We start from the raw sequence: 17,943 nt of genomic DNA on the forward strand, positions 1-17,943 counted from the left end.
TACACTCACTTTCCTGGTGATTCTATTCAGTCTCAAAGATTTAATATCATCTATATCCTGATGGCCACCAAATTTCTATCCAGACACATGTATCCAACTGCAGACTCAACATCTTCACTTGGTAGGTTAACATGCATTACAAATTCAAAATACAGATCTTAATTTGTTCCTCACACACTCCCCCATATTTCAGTAAATGGTAACTCTGTTCCTCCAACTCGTCAGATCAGAAACTTTGGGGGCATCCTCTTACACCTACATCCAATCCCTCAGAGGCCTGACTGGCCCTTTAGATCCCAACCAGCTGGAACGAGCCTCATCATCATTCATGAGACTATTGCTTCTGGCCTCCCTTCCCTGACCCATCCTTGCCCCTCCTCAATTTTCTCAACACAATAGCCACTGTAATCTTAAAAAGTAAGCCTTACAGCACTCTGCTATGGATTGAACTGTGTTCTAAAAAATGTGTTGCAAATCCTAAACTCTATGCCTGTAGTTACAATCCCATTTGAGAATGGGTTGCCTTTGTTATGTTAAGGCAGGATGAGTGCAAGGTGTATCCTCAGCATCCTCAGTCAATCTCTTTTGAGACATAAAAGGGACCAAATACCTAGCAGAGATGGAGGAAGAGAGATGCCAGGCCACATGAAGATCGCCCAGGAGCAGAAGCTCAAAGAGACAAGGACCTTATTCCAAAACCAAAAGAAAGAGAAAGCCTTCCTCTAGAATCGGTACTCTGAATTTAGACTTCCAGCCTCCTAAAATCTGTGGGACAATAAGTTTCTGTTTGTTAAGTTCATCCACCCATGGTACCTCTGTTACAGTAGCACTTGATAACTAACATACACTCCTTAGTCCAAAACCCTCCACTGGCTCCCTAAAATTTAAGCCAAAGAATGGGAGTGGCCTCTGAGGCTCTCCACCACACAACCACCTCTCTTCAATCTCAACTCCTGCTGCTCTTCTCTCCTCTCACTCTACTCCAGCCACTGGCCTCCTACCTCTAGGAACATACCAAGCACTCTCCTATCTCAAGCTTCTTCCATTCGTTAGCCACAGTGTTCTTTCAAATCTTTCCCTGGCCATCCCCAATCCCTTCCCTGCACTCACCTGAGTGCCAGTCCCCACAGCATTTATCACATCTATGTGCTATGCACTCCACTTACTGTCTGTCCAGATCCCCACCAGGAGTCCTGGGGTGGTGCAAACCATTAATGTACTTGGCTGCTAAGCAAAAGACTGGCAGTTCAAGTCCAAGAGTTCTCAGAAGAAAGTCCTGGTGAGCTACTTCCAAAAATCAGTCATTAAAAACCCCATGGAGCACAGCTCGACACTGACACACAGGGTCACTGAGTCAGAATCAACTTGACAGCAACTGGTAGACTCCCCACTAGACTAGCAGCTCTACAAACACAGGCAGTGGTGTCTTTTCATTGCTGTATTCTCAACTCTCAGGGCAGTACCTGGCACACAGTAGACACTCAATAAATACTTGTTGAATAAATACATGGTGAACACAAACCCTCACCAAACTTGGAGGAAATGCCAGTTATAACAGTGTGCTCTAGGTACCAGACTAAGGGTGCAAAGAGTAGAGGTCTCCTACTGTGCTCCAGTGACATAGTGCTTCATCAAAACTTTATTTCCTGAGGTAGAATTAACATGAAAGACAAGTGACATCGTTTCAGACTGCCAAGTAAATGAGGTTAGTGTTAACTTTAAAAAAATAAATAAATAAAGTCCAGTGTTTAAAAGTCCTACATGAGAAATGATCAAATTTTAATAGAAATGGCGGCAAAGCAGACCACTGCAGAGGACATCACAAGAAAAATAATCTATTATGTTTTAGTTGATCCTAGGAAGCAAAGTATTTATGAACTTTACATGAGAGAAATCACAGAAGACATCACATTTCCTTCTAAGAGTTGTCTGGGCCAGTCATGAATAAGAAAATGGGCCCTCCACACCCTTGGCTCTCTTCTGGTTGGTCAATTCTTTGGCTTACTTTAGCAACCCAACAGGAGGCACTGATCTCAGGGAACTGGCTCAGCCACCCACACAGCAACACCATCCAGTATGTTAGCCAGACCTGCGTACCTCATGAAGCACTGAATTCAGGGATTACGCTAAGGCGCTTCATGCATTTATCGATACCCGTTTTACATCTGCCCACTTACAGCCTATCCTGTAGGACTCGACTCCTCTGCGTTATATTCTGGACCCTATGACTTGGGCGGCACTGTATGGAGATAATTCTGGGTATCATACTCATGTACATTACATCATTTCACACCCATGTTTGAAGACCTGAATTTCAGCTAACACTATCCTATTTTAACACATTTCATGTGCCAGGCTGCATGATATTTACACTTCATTAAAACATGAGACACTTGTAAATGCTGCAATGAGAGAGGGTGCCGTGTTTTCTTCAACGTATGAATAATGCAAGATGTTGGGACCATGCACAATGTATCATCTACAAACTAGAACCACTTTCAAGGTTGAGGTCTCAAGGGTCAATGATAATGTAAGTCTGAATGAGGTCAACTGACACAACAACTACAACAATGGGCTCAGACACATCCAGGATTGTGAAGCCAGTGCAGGACTGGACAACGTTTTGCTCTGTTATGTGGGGTTCCGTAAGTTGGAACTGACTCAACAGCACCTAACAACAATTTTGAAGTTGAAGTACTGAAGCTAGTGTTTTATTTGTTTGGTTTATTGTTTTCCAATTCAGGGCACCCTGAAGGTAGAAACAACCTTGACTAAACTGGTAACGTATGAGTTCAAACAGGACCCCACAGCCCAGCACAGAAATTTGGGAAGTACACACTCTTTTAAGTTATGCATGAACCTTTCTGGACAAAGAGAAATAGTTCCAGACAGGGGCCAACACTGCTCACCAATGGCAAAGTAAACTCAACCAAGAGAAGTCAAATTCCTGTTTCTACACTGAATAGTATGGGCCAGCAGTCCACTGGGTCCATCAAAGCATCAGTATTTCCGGCCTGAACATAACAGCATGGAACTACATACTGCAATTTTACAAATATTAGAATTAATTAAATAGCAAAATGAAATTATAGGTAACAAACAACAGATTTACTGAATGGTTGATGAATTACTACTATATAGCTAATTACATTCACATCATCCAAGGACGTTTCCCTCTAAGGCAAATCACATGGTGGTCCACAGAGAGAATCTCAAACTGCCCACAAATATATTGTCTTTGGCCTATTCCAAAAAATTGAGGACCGTTTACTAAAACCTGGAAAATGTCACATAGAAATTCATATTTTCAGCGTCATTTAAAAACAGCAAAAGAAAACAATAAAAATCAGAAGAACTGGAAACTTTACCTACAGTCAGCAGAAACCGAGCAGTAAACATGTCCTGGGGTTTGCCACAGTCTCCATCACTCCCTACTGCCTCACACAGCCCCACCTCTCAGTTTCTGATAGTGTCTGCCTAGCCCTGTAGGCATCTGAGTTTGTGACTCCTACTGCAAGCCTCAGTGCCATGTCTCCTCTGTGTTCACTCGGTAGGGATTTTTTTTATTATTATTCTAGCCTCTCTTGGCCACTGCCAAATACAGAGTCTTTCAAACACCATCTGCAGTCCTTCAAAGTCCAAGTGTTAAGAAAAAAGTGTCTTTTCTTTGAACTGCAACCTCTGCTGCTCTGAGTATTTCTCTCTTCTGCTGGCTTTCTGCTTCTGTTGCTTCTCTTTGCTTTGTTCAAAGCCCAAGCCCAAGAGCTAAGTGAGAGAGAACTGCTCCTCCATTCAACTAAGGTCTGGAAATGGCACACAAGACCTCAACCAGTCCCTTCAGACCCATGAAACATCACCCTCCTGGGTTGGCCTAGGGCCAAGCAGCCATGGAGGTACACGACCAAAAGGTCCCCTCTGTGGGATGGAGTAGCTGGCTAGGAGCCCACGGTGATAACCACTTACCTCTCCCCCACCTGTTCTGTGGAGAGGTACTTAAAAAGTAGGTGCCTTACAAAAAAAAAAAAACAGGTGCACTAACGTATTTACTTAACGATGTGGAAAATACAGACATTCTCCTTCCTAACTAACCATCACACCTTAGCTAAAAGCCAACTGTGGACAGGAACAGAAGGAAGAACCTGACTTGCATCACTTATTTCTGTAGGCCTCATATGAGTGGTAGAGCCCAGGGGTTCTCAAACTTCAGCCCGTATCAGAATCACCTGAGGAAGTTGTTAGACACCAGTTCCTGGACCCCAACCCCGCAGTTTCTGATTCCCTGGTCTGGGGTGGCCCAAGAATTGACATGTTTGTGTCCCTGGCTAACACAGGTGCTGAGATAGTAAGTTCAAGGACAATGGCGACCAGATTTCAGGAGGCACCACATGCAAGTGGCTGGGAAAGAGACTTGCAAAAATCTGATCTGTTTTACAATTTCAGGCATCAGGTCCAATGTGTGGTTGTTCCTGTTGGGTGCTGGCTGCCAAGTCCATTCTGACTCACAGCCACCCCATGTGACAAGGAGAACTGTCCTGCAGGGCCAGCTGTGATCTTTACAGAAGCAGGTTGCCAGGTGTTTTTCCTGCAGGGCCGCTGGGGGGCTTCAAACCATCAACCGTTCATTCAGTTAGCAGTTGAGTACCTAACTGTTGCACCACCTGGGCTCCTGTCAGTGCCAGTAGCCATGTATCTGCAAGTGCCCATTAGCTTTCCTGATTACACACAGCCAAGCAGTCTCTGTTTTGATCCAAGGCTCCTCCTTGGCTCAAAAAGGAATGACGAATGTCTCCACTGCCAGGACAGGTCTTTTCTTTACAGAACAGCTTTATACAAAATCCTTCAACTGGGTCTATAGATGCGTAACATCAAACCACTTCCCACCACATCTTATCTGAACGAAGCATTTGTGTTTTCGTTGTGTATACACATTGCATAGAATTTGAGGCCCTGGCATGGACAGTCGTTTTCACCAAAGCTGCTCTCAGAGTGTCATCTGTTCAGGGTTTGGTTAAGACTCCAGCTGGAATCCATATTAAGTTGGTGCTGACATCTTTCACAGGTGTCACATAAAGGCTGGTCCCCAACACATTAAGCTGGTTTTACCCTATTCCAAAGATCACACTCCAGCTGATATTTTCACTTGATTTCCTTTAAGACAGTGGAACACAAAATCACTCTCAGAAACACACACACACACACACACCCAGAGGCAAAGCACTGAATTCCACCACCACCAACCCCCACCAGTTGCAAATCTCCAAAAATAAGGAAATGGAATGTTTCCTCAGGAAAGCATGATTCAGATTATCATAATTCCCCGCCTTTTCTGATAGAGAACCCATCGGGGGTTTCCTCTGCTAGGCCTGACAGATATGCTCCTTCAAAAGGGGTGGGAGAAGCTGGGTGTGGAGCCCTCGTGACACAATGGTTAAAGCACTCCCCTGCAAATCGAAAGGTTGGCAGTTCAAACTCACCAGCTGCTCTGTAAGAGAATGATGCAGCAGTCTACTTCTCATAAAGATTTACATCCCAGGAAACCCGATGGGGCAGTTCTCTGTCCTGCAGGGTTGCTATGAGTGAGAATCAACTCCATGCAATGGGTTGGGCTTTTTTGTTTTTTTCTTTGGTTTAGAAGCCGGGATAAAGCTATTTTAATACAAGTCTGCCTACCACCTTCAACTTCTCTTCCTCACTCTCTTCTGGTAGAAGTGATATTAAGCGTTAAAAATGTTCAAATATTACCTGTTGAAAATTTCTCAAAATATAATCTATTTAACCAAACATAAGGTGACATCTATGTTCCAAAGTAAAAATTAGGACAGTCTTCCAGGGAGGTCAAAATATTTCATATCAGATTTCTCTACCAGTTCCTTTGACTCAAATGTTTAATACATTTTCATCTAGAAAGTTTTTTTAATTTTCACAATCTGCTGATCTGCATTTTAAGGTACCACTTTGTGCTCATAAACACAACTACATTTGCCCTTCTGATCCCAGGTTTAAAAACTATTCAATCAGCCATTTGATGTCAAAAAAAAACAAACTAGGCTAAGTCCACTTTCACAAAAACCCTATTCATAGAAGAATAAACAGCTTCAGAGACTGTAGCTCCCAGCAAAATGTGCCAGAAAAGAACAATGACATGAAGAGGGCATGTGAAGGCAGAAAGGCCGATGGCCGATGGCCGGCTCTCTTGTCACTGACCACGAAACATAGCAAGAACATAATCAGGGTGAGGAAGAGCAGGGAGGGAGTCCTGCTACCCTGGAAACCAACCCGAACCCATCGCCATCAAGTCGATCTGACTCACTGTGACCCTACATGACAGAGCAGAACTGCCCTGTTGGGTTTCCCAGCCTGTCATCTTCACGGAAGCAGGCCCCCAGGTCTTTCCTCCACAGAGCAGCTGATGAGTTCCAACCGAGCATCTAACCACTGCACCAGCAGGACTCCTTTCCCCGGTAGGGAAAGGAAACAAAAACCAGCAGACACTTCAATTTCAAATATAATCTAAAAACTACTGGGGTTTGAAAGATCAATGAACCAACTGTGCCTAGAACTTGGCTCCACGAGTTCTAGAACCATCAACACCTAAGTCCAAGATACCCTTATCACCAGAACACTGCAGTGCCTTCCAACCAGACCCTTGAATTCATTCTTGCCCCCTAACTCCAGAGTGGGTTTTCACAACACAGATCAAGTCATTCTCCTGCTTCCCACCACAACTAGGGGGAAAAAAAGCAAACTCCTGCCCAAGGCCTGCAAGACCCGAGATGACCTGGCCTCTGTCTGTCTAACTCTTCTCCAATCACCACCCACCTCTGGCCAGCCCTGCTTTTCAGGTTTCCACCACACTTCCTTTCCTCCAGTGACTTAAGCTCATTCCCACCTCTGAACCTTAGCACTAGCTGTTCCTTCTGCCTACAATGCTCTTGCCCTAGGGTTCTGATGGCCGGTTCCTTCCTGTCATTCCTGCCTAAAGGCCATCTTCTCAGAGAGGTGACCCTGATGACTCCATCCGAAGGAGCCCCCCACCCAGTCACTCTTCTTCACATCTCAGTTCCCTTTCTTCTCCGCACTTACCTGGGGCTCAGGAGCTGGGATTTTTCCATTCATCTGTTTGGCTGTTGCTGTTGCCTGTCACCCCTCACATCTGCATTAAAATAGTGACCCAGCTGGATTCCTGCGCCTGGAACATCATTGGAATCCCAGCGTCTAGAATAATATCTGGAACCCAGCTGGTCCACACTAACTCTTTGGTGAATTAATGAAACTCTGACTCTTTTTACTACAGGGTAGACTTTGCCATCAAGGTGAATACTTCTCGTAAGCCCATTCCAGGAGTATGATTACTAACCTTTCCTATGGCACCATCTGCTTCTAAGACCTATGCTAAGGGGAGTGAAGGAAAAGTGTCCAAAGAAAGGATGAAGAGAAGACAGAACTCATATACCAACAAAAGGAAGGAGGAAAGGTTATCAATTATTAGTAAGTACATGAAGGTGTCCTATGCTTTAATAACTATCAGCCACAACAGTGTTAAATATTTAAACAAAAAAGATCCAATTATATATATGTTAACTTGGAAGGCTGGCGGTTCAAACGCACGAGCCACTCCTCAGAAGGAAGGTTGGGCAATCCTACTTCTGTAGTGATACTGCCTCGGAAACCCAAGAAGGGGTCGCCATGAGTCGGGGCCAACTCGATGGCACATAACAACAACAACAAGTCACTAGTAGTAAGTGTGTGAGGAGCCCTGATGGTGCAGTGATTAAGCTCTTAGCTGCTAACCAAAAGGTCGATGGTTCGAGCCCACCAGTCACTCTGTGAGTGAAAGATGTGGCAATTTCCTCCCACAAAGACCACAACCTTGAAAACCCTGTGGGGTAGTTCTACTCTGTCCTAGAGAGTCGCCGAGTTGGAACTGCCTCGATGTCACTGGGTTTAGTAAGTGTGTGAACAATCAGATGCCATACATTATGTGGAGAGCCTTCCCTGTGTTTCCTCTCTCGATCCTAACTGAAATTGTGTGAGCTGGTTATTATCTGCCCCATATCCATCCCATTTTACAGAGGAGCACACTAGGGCAGGCTTGGAGAAAGCAAGTTATGTGCCTAAGCTTTCAGAAGCACTTAGTCTCAGATGCAGAAATGAACCCAGTTTTGTTCCACTCCAAAGCCTGTGTGTCATTCACTACAACTGCCTAACCTCACTCAAAGCCGTTAAAATCAATCAGCTGTGACGAATCAAAGGCAAGAAAGAAATAAGGCCATAACAATTGCAGATGTTGTTTCAAAAAGTCAAATGTATGTATGTATGATACATATTTTCATATAAAAACCAAAACCAAATTCACTGCCATAGAGTCAATTCCAACTCATAGTGACCTCCATTGGTTTTCTAAGGATGTAAGTCATTGTAGAAGCAGACTGCCTCATCTTTCTTCAGTGGAGTGGCTGGTGGGTTTGAACCACTGACCTTCAGATAGCAGCCAAATGCCTTAACCGCTACACCACCAGAGCTCCTTGTGCTTGTGTATATATATTAATCGTATTACGCAAAACATATCAACGTGACACTCAAAATGCAAATAAAAATGAGGCTGAGTGTTCAAAAGAGGAAGGATTCCTTGCAAGGCAGAATCTCATCTGAAATATACAACCTCCAACACGCAATGAAATAAATCATCGGCATTAAGTGCCCCAACTGCCAGTAGATCAAGTTCTTGGAACTAGGATCCTACTTAAGTAATAGTGCACGGGGGAGGGAGGGTGAAAGAAAGAAAGAAGAGTGTTCTTTGAGTGTAAAAAAAAGCACAAGGTCAAGAGCTCCTTGAAGGTCCCCATTTTGCACTTGTTGATTAGGAGAACTAGAACATCCACACTTTGGCCAGAGGAAGAACCAGGGCCTAGACAGAATACCAGAAAGAACAGGCCTGCTGCCAGCTCCCGGCCTCCTGACAATTCATTTCCCTTCCCCAGTGCTCCATTTCCTCCTCTGCATCAGAGATGGGCTGCACCTCACAGGCTTGTTGGTAAAAGTATCAAATGAGGACAAATGTGAACTTGCTCTGCAGAGCTCAGGTCAATAACGCTTGGCTTGCTCATTAAAAGCCTAGATAATGGCTGTGCCTGTGAGGAAGTCTCTGGAAACAGCATAAAGTGACAGGGAAAATGGAAAGCAACTCTGCCTGGTTTACAAAGTGAAAACATGAACATCCCAGAGCTAGACCCAACCAGGAAGGAGTGGTCAAAAGCGAAAGCTGAGACGCAGGTGTAGTGCACAGCAGGGAGGGCCCATCCCAGCACTACCCAGTGGTGTGAACTCCAAAAGGGGATCTCACAGAGGAGGCCCAGGTGTGGAGATGTCAACACTAATCTCCACGTGACACAGGACTGGAACACTCTGGCCTTTACACGCTCATACTTTCCAATATTGAGACCTGCCCTGGTCACTTATTCCTGAAAATGTCATTCAGTGCCACTTCTCATCAGGGAAGAGTGCTGCGTCACAGACAATAGGCTGGTGTCACTGGCCAAAAGCTCATCACTTCCTCCAAAGGCCAGCTGAAGATCCTGAGAGCAGGCTTCGGCCGCAGAGCCACTAAGCAGCCCCCACACAATCTCCCTCTTACTACGAGTCTAATAAAAAAAAAAAAAGATTGTTGAGAGAAATCTTCAAGTCCCAATGGACACATAAGAAATGTCAGGGGAAACGTCTGACTTGGTTGAAGAATTACCTGAGGCTGTTGCTAGGTGGTGCTTATGAACATAAGCACACACCCTAAGACTGGTTTTATTTTTGCTTCAATTAATGGCCAAGTCAAGCTTCCTCAAATTAATTGTCATCAATTTAAATAACATATGGAACACCTGTTAGTTCAGACAGCGAAGACTACAGAAGGGACCTACCAAAGAAGTTTGGGAACACGTGTCAGCTACATGCTAGAGCTGCACGTCCCAAGCTGCGACGAGCACCCAAACCACCTGGGGATGTTGTTAAAAAGCAGATTTTGATGCTGTGGGTTTGGGGTGGGCCTGAGACTACATCTCTAACAAACTCCCAGGTGATGCTACGGACCAGGTGCCAGACAGGGGTCAGCAATCAAGAACAAGAACCAATCTTAAGTGTCACATGGAAGTCCAGTTACTACTCTAAAAAGACAGGTGAGAAAAGATATTTTCAATTTATTCACCCAAAGAAGGTCTGTGATAGTGGCAAGAAGCACTCATCACTCCACGAAATAAGAACCTAAGGAGCCCTGGCAGCTCAACAGTAAAGCGCTTGGCTGCTAACTGAAAGGTGGTGGTTCTAACCCGCCCAGCAGCAACATGATAGAAAGATCTGTGGATCTGCTTCCAGAAAGACTACAGCCTGGGAAACCCCAAGGGGCATTTCTACTGTGTTATATGCAGTCACTCAAGTCCCAGCGGACTCAACAGCACTCAACAGCACTCAACAAAACTAAGAACCTTCCCAATCCATTAGCAAGTTCTGTCCTGGATCCCGACTGGCTGACAAATGGCAAGAAGTATCTTCAGAACTGATCAAGGTACCTTCCAAGGAGTGGCTGATGGGTTTGAACTACCAGCCTTCTGATTAGCAGTCAAATGCCTCATGCACTACCCCACCAGAGCTCCCACCTGAATGGTAGGATTGGAATTAGGAAAGATCTGACTGCTCAGAGAGAATAATTTATGGCCTCGAGCTACAGGACAAAATAGGAGAGGAAGCAATAAAACACATAGTAGTAATTTACTGAGAGCTTACAAGGACGATCACACAGCAGACAGAACTGAAATGCAAACCCAAGGTCGGACTCCAGGGCCCATGCTCTCAACCGCTGAACGGCTGCATACAAGTCACTGCAGGGTTCATGAGAATATAAGGGAGCAGCTGAGGGCACCACCACCTATTACATGACCCCAGGCAAATATTTCATCTCTGTGTCAATTTCTTCATCTTTAATATGGGCTACTAATGGTCGGTACAGCTCAGAGGGGTTTTTTGAAGATCAAATGCAGGAGACTAAATAAAGTACTTAAAACAGCATACACCACATAGTCAATGCCTCTATAAATGTTTTGCTATTTTTATGATGAAGAAAGAAGCTGTGGTGGCATAGTGTCTAAGGCATTTGACTGCTAACCAGAAGGCTGGCGGTTCAAAGCCACCAGCCACTCCTCAGAAGGAAGCTATGACAAAGAAAACCCTATGGATGGACTTCAGGAGACAGAACAGAACCATGGATGGGGTGGAATAAGAAAAAGAGTTTTTGATCTATGGCTAAATGGTGAACCTATAGCAACTGAATGAAGGGTGCTTCCCTTTTCCCCTGATCCCAGATTCTAAAACGAGATGTGGAAATCTGACTTGGAACTACAAAAGGACTCCAAAAGAAGGTAGGATTAAAAAAAAAAATAGATGGTACACTGTGCTTGACTACACGGTACCAAACCTCTATAGTTAACATGGCAGGTCCAATCCCTGCAAGACCGAACAGTAGACTCATAAACATTGCAGAGAGAGAGAATGGCCCGTGGCCAGATAACTGAACCAGTTAAGTGTTCGCCCTGAACACTCTGAACTCCACAGGCCCAGACCGTGGGCAAGAAAGTCCCCTTTTCACTTGGTTGGTGATGAGGGATATCATCCATGCCAGCAACGTCAGAACCTGGCTGGAGAAACTTCTGTGCCGGAACTAAAAGTGTGTTTTATAGACGTAGTCATTCAACAACACACTTATTCAAACTCTACCAACCCCAGGCTGATCAATGACCATGGGGCGGCTGGGACGAACTCTTCCTCCCCACCAGCCCGAAAGCTGGCCAAACGGTGAACAGCAACCGAATGAAGAGTGCCTCCTGCCAGCCTGAAAGCAGAAACACAATGCATTTCACAATTTAACATCCAATATTTAAATCCAGAGTAGAGACAAAGGTCTCATATAAGTCAGGGTTTGGACCTAAGAAACTATAACAGGAACGAAGTTGTAACACTGTTTCTGAAACAGAGCTGACCCATTTGCTGGATGTAAGTGGGAAAGGACATTTGTCCTTTGAGGACTGATCTAGGAAAGTCAGTGCACGTAAATGGCTGGCTGCCTACCACAATCTCCTCTTCTCCCTCCTTACTTACCACCAAACTCCATTTGCTCAGGGCTATGATGTATGAAACTTAAAAAAAAAAAAAAAAAAAAAGACAACAGTGACCAGCCTCCACCGCAGCATGACATAGCCACATGACAGCTAAGAAGTAAGCTAAGCTACTTGATGACGCTTTTAGCTAAGCCCCTGATGGAGACTTTAGAAGAGCTTGTTAAAGGGGAAGATTTGGCTGCCACTGCTCTTTCGTCATCTGTGGGTCTCCCTTCTCCTGCCTGGAACAGGCACAGGACATGGGAGGTGGAGGTGCCATCTTGCATCAAGGCATTAATGTGAAAACAAATGCATGTGCTAAGAACTGCTGAACAGAACAGCAAAAAAGCAGGGTTCCTGAGAGCACCATGGAGCCCCCACATACTCCGGGGCTGCTCATCTCCCCACTTCTTTCACAAACTCCCAGTCGGTAAGTCCACTGTCAGCTGGGTTTTCTGTTCTGTGCAGCTGAACTTACTCTTATCTGATAGTAGCTATAAAAGATCATTTGCTTTGCAAACCAAATCAAAACCAAACTCACTGCCATCAAGTCGAGTCCAACTCATAGTGACCCCTCCTTGGGTTTCTCAGGCAGTATCTCTACGGAACTAGATTCCCTAGTCTTCCGTCTGAGGAGTGGCTGGTGGGGTTGAACCGCCAGCCTTCTGGTTAGCAGTCAAATGCCTTAGGCACTACGCCAGCAGAGCTCAAGCCTCTTGAATTATGTCACTGGCAAGGGGCCATGAGCTATGAATTCATTTGATTTACAAATAACTTTTCTGACACACGCCTAATCCGTATAATAAGGCCCACAGACTGGCTGACTCTCCCCTATTAACATATGGTAATAAACTCACACTGTGAGAATCCTGAAGATCTATTCATAAATGTGATGCTGAGACGAGTGAAACCAGCTTAAGTGCCTGGGGCCAAATCCTGCCCAGCTACCTCCCAGCCATGTGACAATCAATGGTCAAGGTACTTAACTTCTCACTGCTCAGTTCCCTCAACCGCAAAATGGAAGTAAGAATGCCTACCTCAAAGGGCGGTTGTGCATATGAACTGAATTCACACTGGCCAATGCTTAAAACCCGGGCCTGACACACTGCTAACACTTACGAGCATATATTACTATCATGCTAATAGTGGTGACAGTGTTGATAAAGATTAATACGCAAAGGCCAAACAATTCATGCATTCTTTAGACATCAATTTGGGTGCTAACGTGTGCGTCTAACAACACTACATGAAAGTAAGCTGTCATCTATGACCAGGTTGACAGTTTCACGTGGAAGGCTTCCTGCCGTGCTCACGTGACCATATCCATACTCGCACAGTACCAAGAGCAGCAAAGTCCACACGAAGAGCTGCTTATCAGGAGGAAGTGTTTATAAAATGGGGGTTGGGTGGCAAGGTTAGCCAAGACAGCTAAAAATATCCCTATAGCAAACAAAGCTTCATAAACCAAAAGTTTGCTAAAAAGTCAATACTTTTACATGGTGTGGGAAATATTCAAGTAATGTGTCATACACGGTGGGTAAACGGAGCCCCTTATCCTCTAAGAGTTAGCTCTTTGTGTTTTCCTCACACCCTAACACAGAAAGTATCCAGGTCATTCTCTGAGGCTGAACTTAGAATCCGAAAGGGCATAGTGCTTGGTATAAAGTTGCCAAGTGCCAGCCACAGGTATGTCACCTAATCAGTGTCCAGTGCTTTGGACTCTGAGGTCCTGAGCCACCCATAATTGCTCTCTCGGATCATTAGGAAACTTTTCCACATGAAAGCAACCCCAACTAAGCCATAATATAAAGGCAACTAGACGCCAAAAACACATTCTAACCTGCTCTTCCTTTTAGATGAGAAACCAGCATAACAGGCTGTGAATTTACACTTCTCCTCTCCCAATCCCAAGAGAAAAAAAAAAAAAAAAGACACAAATCTTAAGGGTGTGAAGATCTCACTCCATAATCTTACTGTGTTCCTGCTACCAATTTCTGCTTGTACATTACCAAGCAGGCTGGCAGAGGCTCAGGAAAGCCACAGTGATAAGATTTAACCCTGTCTGTACTCTAGAACTGTACTGTACATTAAGTTTCGTTGTCAGCCACATTAAACCCTCAGCTACAAACTGAACCATCAGCAGTTTGAACCCACCAGCAGCTCTTAAGGAGAAAGATGTAGCACTATTTTCGTTAAGATTCACAGCCTTAGAAACACTATGAGGCAGTCCTACTCTGTCCTGTAGGGACACTGGGAGTCAGAATAGACTCAATGGAATGAGTTACTCAGCCATAGATGTAATCCATAGGTATAGTTTTTAAATTTTCTAGGCACTGCAATTAAAAAAGGGAAAAAATAAACCAGTAAAGTTAATTGTAGTAGTATATTTAGTTTAACCCATTATATGCAAAATTATTGCCATTTCAACAGCAATAAAAAAAAATAATTAATGAGCTATTTTATATTTTTTTCACACCAAGTCTTCAAATTCAGTGTATACTGTACATTGAGAGCACATTTCAATTCTGAGTAGTGACAATTCAGGGACTTGATAGTCACACTGGGTTACCAGCTACCTTAAAGGCCAGCATCACTCTGTTGTGGTAGTTGTTGTTAGGTGCTGTTGAGTCGATTACGACTCACAACCACCCCATGGGACAGAGCAGAACTGCCCGTATAGGATTTTCTAGGCTATAATCTTTATAGGAGGAGCTCTGGTAGCATATCGCCTAAGGCATCTGACTGCTAACCAGAAGGCTGGAGGTTTAAACCCACCAGCCACTCCTCAGAAGGAAGACTGGGCAATCTACTTCCATAGTGATATCACCTCGGAAACCCAAGGAAGGGTCACTATGGGTTGGGTCCAACTCGACAGCACATAACAACAACACTCTTTACAAGAGCAGATTGCCAGGTCTTTATTTGGTGAAGCCACTGGTAGGCTCGAACCAAAGACCTTTTGATTAGCAGCCAAGCACTTAACCACTGCACCACCAAGGCTCCTGCACCACTGTCCTAAACACCCATTGCCATCAAGTTGATTCTGACTCAAAGTGACCTTATAGGACAGGGAAGAACTGCCTCATAGGATTTCTAAAGCTGTAATCTTTAAGAAAGCAGATTGCCACATCTTCCCCCTGTGGAGCGGCTGGTGCACTCAAACTGCTGACCTTTCAGTTAGCAGCCAAGAGCGTTAACGACTGCATCATCACAACTCCTCTTAGGTCCACTCTAAACCAAACCGGGAGCTCTGGTAGCATAGTGACTAAAGCACTTGATTGTTAACCAGAAGGCTGGCAGTTCAAACCCACTAGCCACTCCTTGGAAGGAAGGTTGCACAATCTACTTCCATAGAGATACTGCCTTGGAAATCCAAGGAAGGGTGACTACGAGTCGGGGCCGAGTTGACGGAACATCAACAACAACTAAACCAAACCAAAGTAAACTCACTGCCATCAAGTTGATTCTAACTCATAGAGACTTTCATCGGGTTTCTAAGGTGGTAAATCTTTACCAAAGTAGATTTCCCTATCTTCCTTCTGTGGAGCAGCTGGGGGGTTTGAACCACCAGCCTTCTAGTTAGTAGCCATATGCCTTATGCACCATGCCACCAGAGCTCCTGTCAGGACTATCCTAGAGGTCAAAATTGCTTAAAGCATATCAGTTTGGTAAGTTGCCGTGAAGATGGACGTCCAAGTGAACAGATCAATCCCTCAGGCTCAGGGGACAGGCAAGTTGCTAGATGGGGAACCTGGCAGTATCCAGAGGAGAGGAGAAAACAGTCCATTTCTAAGGATATTTACAGCTTTCACACTAAGGTTCTGTATGTCCTACAGATGACAATACTGTTTACTCTTTACACAGTCAAACCTAACCACGGATCTACAAGTATTTGGTTTCTTTACCTTTGTTTTAAGTAAGAGCCCACAAAATGTGGTCACTGGACAAAGCTCTTCTCAGGAGAGAGTGTTCCTTACCTTCTCCCAGAGGCTCAGGAAACAGACATGTCCCACCGACAGTGCTACCCTGTAGGACATCCCGACCCATGTGGTCCATGTGTACCACACCAGCATGGAAATGACATGTGGAGATGGTGGATTTCATTTGTGCCATGGCCATGGGTGAGACGGTTTGAAGGTGACCTGATCTTACCAGTATTTACCTACCTCACAGGCTTACTGTGATGGCCAAGGGCAATAACATAGAGAGCGCTTAGCAAACTGTAAAGCGCTACACAATTCTAGTTATTATTACTGAGAAAGGACACCATTCCTCACCTAGAAGAGTAGATAGAAGAAAGTAAACAACAGTAACTTGAAACAGATATGTTGAATTAGGGGAGGGGGGCCCCACGAAAATCTATTTGTGTTATGGACTTTTTGTTCTCTTAGAAGCATACACAGAGGCTTGAAGGCCTCTATGGCCTTTCCCTCTAATTCTTGGGAGATGTTAAAAAGCAATCGAGGCAGCCAAGAGTGCAAGCGGCTACCCCTGGACCACCTACCACCACCCACCACACCGCTTTCTCAAATACTGCCTAACTCAAAAAACAGTGGCTCAAAACAGTTCAAGTTCTCCTTTCTAATTCTTAAATGTGACGTAGAAAGCTGCTCCCGCCAAGGGTACTGGTACTTTACCCGAGCAAAAGTCGTCGACTCCCGGGGAGCCCCGGCTCAAGGTTTCTCACCCGCGCAAGCGCCACAGTTGGTTCTCGTGCTACCCTCTCGCAGTCTCCAACCAAAACAGCAAGGGTCGGCGGCCCGCCGGCGTGCGGTACCTGTTCAGCCGCCCTGCCCGGCCTGCGGACTGCTCTGGGCAGCCGGAATTTACGAGCTCCCGCAGGAGGCACCCGCACAAAGGCGCCTTGCGCCTCTGCGCTCTGGGACTGCCCGCCGGGGCGCCGAGCACAGAACCTCAGCAGGGCAAGGGGGGCGCCACCCGCCAGCATCCCCAACCCTCACCCTCCAGAGAAAGGCCACCTCTTCTCCCTGCTTTCAAAATGGGACCCCCCCTCGCCTTGCCACGATTTGTACCCCAATAGAACAGTTCGGAGCTGGCTAAAGGGTGAGGGCGCAAAGGCCACGCGGAAGAAGTTTGCACGGTCAACGTGCAGCGCTTTCAAAAGTCCCGGCCGCGGGCTTAGCTGAGCACCCCTTCCGCAGCCGCTAGCCGCCCCAGCCCCGGACTGGAGGAGTCGGGGCCCCGACGCCCGCTCACCTCTAGTCCAGTCCACCACTTGTTTGGGGCTCCACTTGGTCACGGGCTCCATGGCAAATGGCTGCGCTCCAGCTGGGCTAGAACGTCGGCGTAAAGTCCTGGAGCCCGAGCGCCAGGTCCCCGCTAAGGAGGGCGCGCCCCCGGCTGGTCCCCTGCGCGCCGGAGCCCTCCGTCAAGGCTGCATGGCGCGGTCAGTGGATCATCCCAGCGCGGCTCGCCGACACACGGGACAGCCGTGCGGCTCCTCCTCCAGCTGCCACCGTCCAGCTGCGGCTCCTCCTCCTCCTTCTTCCCCCAGCGTCTCCGGGAGCCTGGCGGAGCTGCTCCCGGCGGCGGCGACCTCAGACCCTCCGGCCTGGGCGCGGGACCCTCCCTCTGACGCCGAGCTGGCCCTCGGCCCGGGGCCACTTCCTCCAGTTCAGGACGCACGGCCCCCTTCGACTCCCCCTCAGCGCGGCGCTGTCCCGGCTCCCGGGCTCTGCGTGCGCCCGCGTCCCGAGCTTCTCCGCCGGCCTCCGCCTGCGCCGCGCACTCGTGCAGCTCGGGGAGGACGAGCGCGCGCTCGGGTTACAGTCTGAGCTCCGGGCGC

The 17,943-nt window shown here is 46.3% G+C and overlaps 1 protein-coding gene across 1 annotated transcript in view; it reads right to left on the reverse strand.

The window, feature by feature from the left end:
- Nucleotides 1-17,406, reverse strand: part of CNKSR3 (CNKSR family member 3) — a 138,617-nt gene extending 121,211 nt beyond the window's left edge. The window contains exon 1 of the mRNA XM_007956196.1: nucleotides 17,355-17,406. Within this exon, the coding sequence (XP_007954387.1) occupies nucleotides 17,355-17,406 (52 nt within the window). The remainder of the gene's footprint in view (nucleotides 1-17,354) is intronic.
- Nucleotides 17,407-17,943: the final 537 nt, after the last annotated feature.

Source organism: Orycteropus afer, unplaced genomic scaffold, assembly GCF_000298275.1.
Source record: "Orycteropus afer afer isolate SDZICR_OR568_19922 unplaced genomic scaffold, OryAfe1.0 scaffold00581, whole genome shotgun sequence".
Taxonomy (NCBI): domain Eukaryota; kingdom Metazoa; phylum Chordata; class Mammalia; order Tubulidentata; family Orycteropodidae; genus Orycteropus; species Orycteropus afer.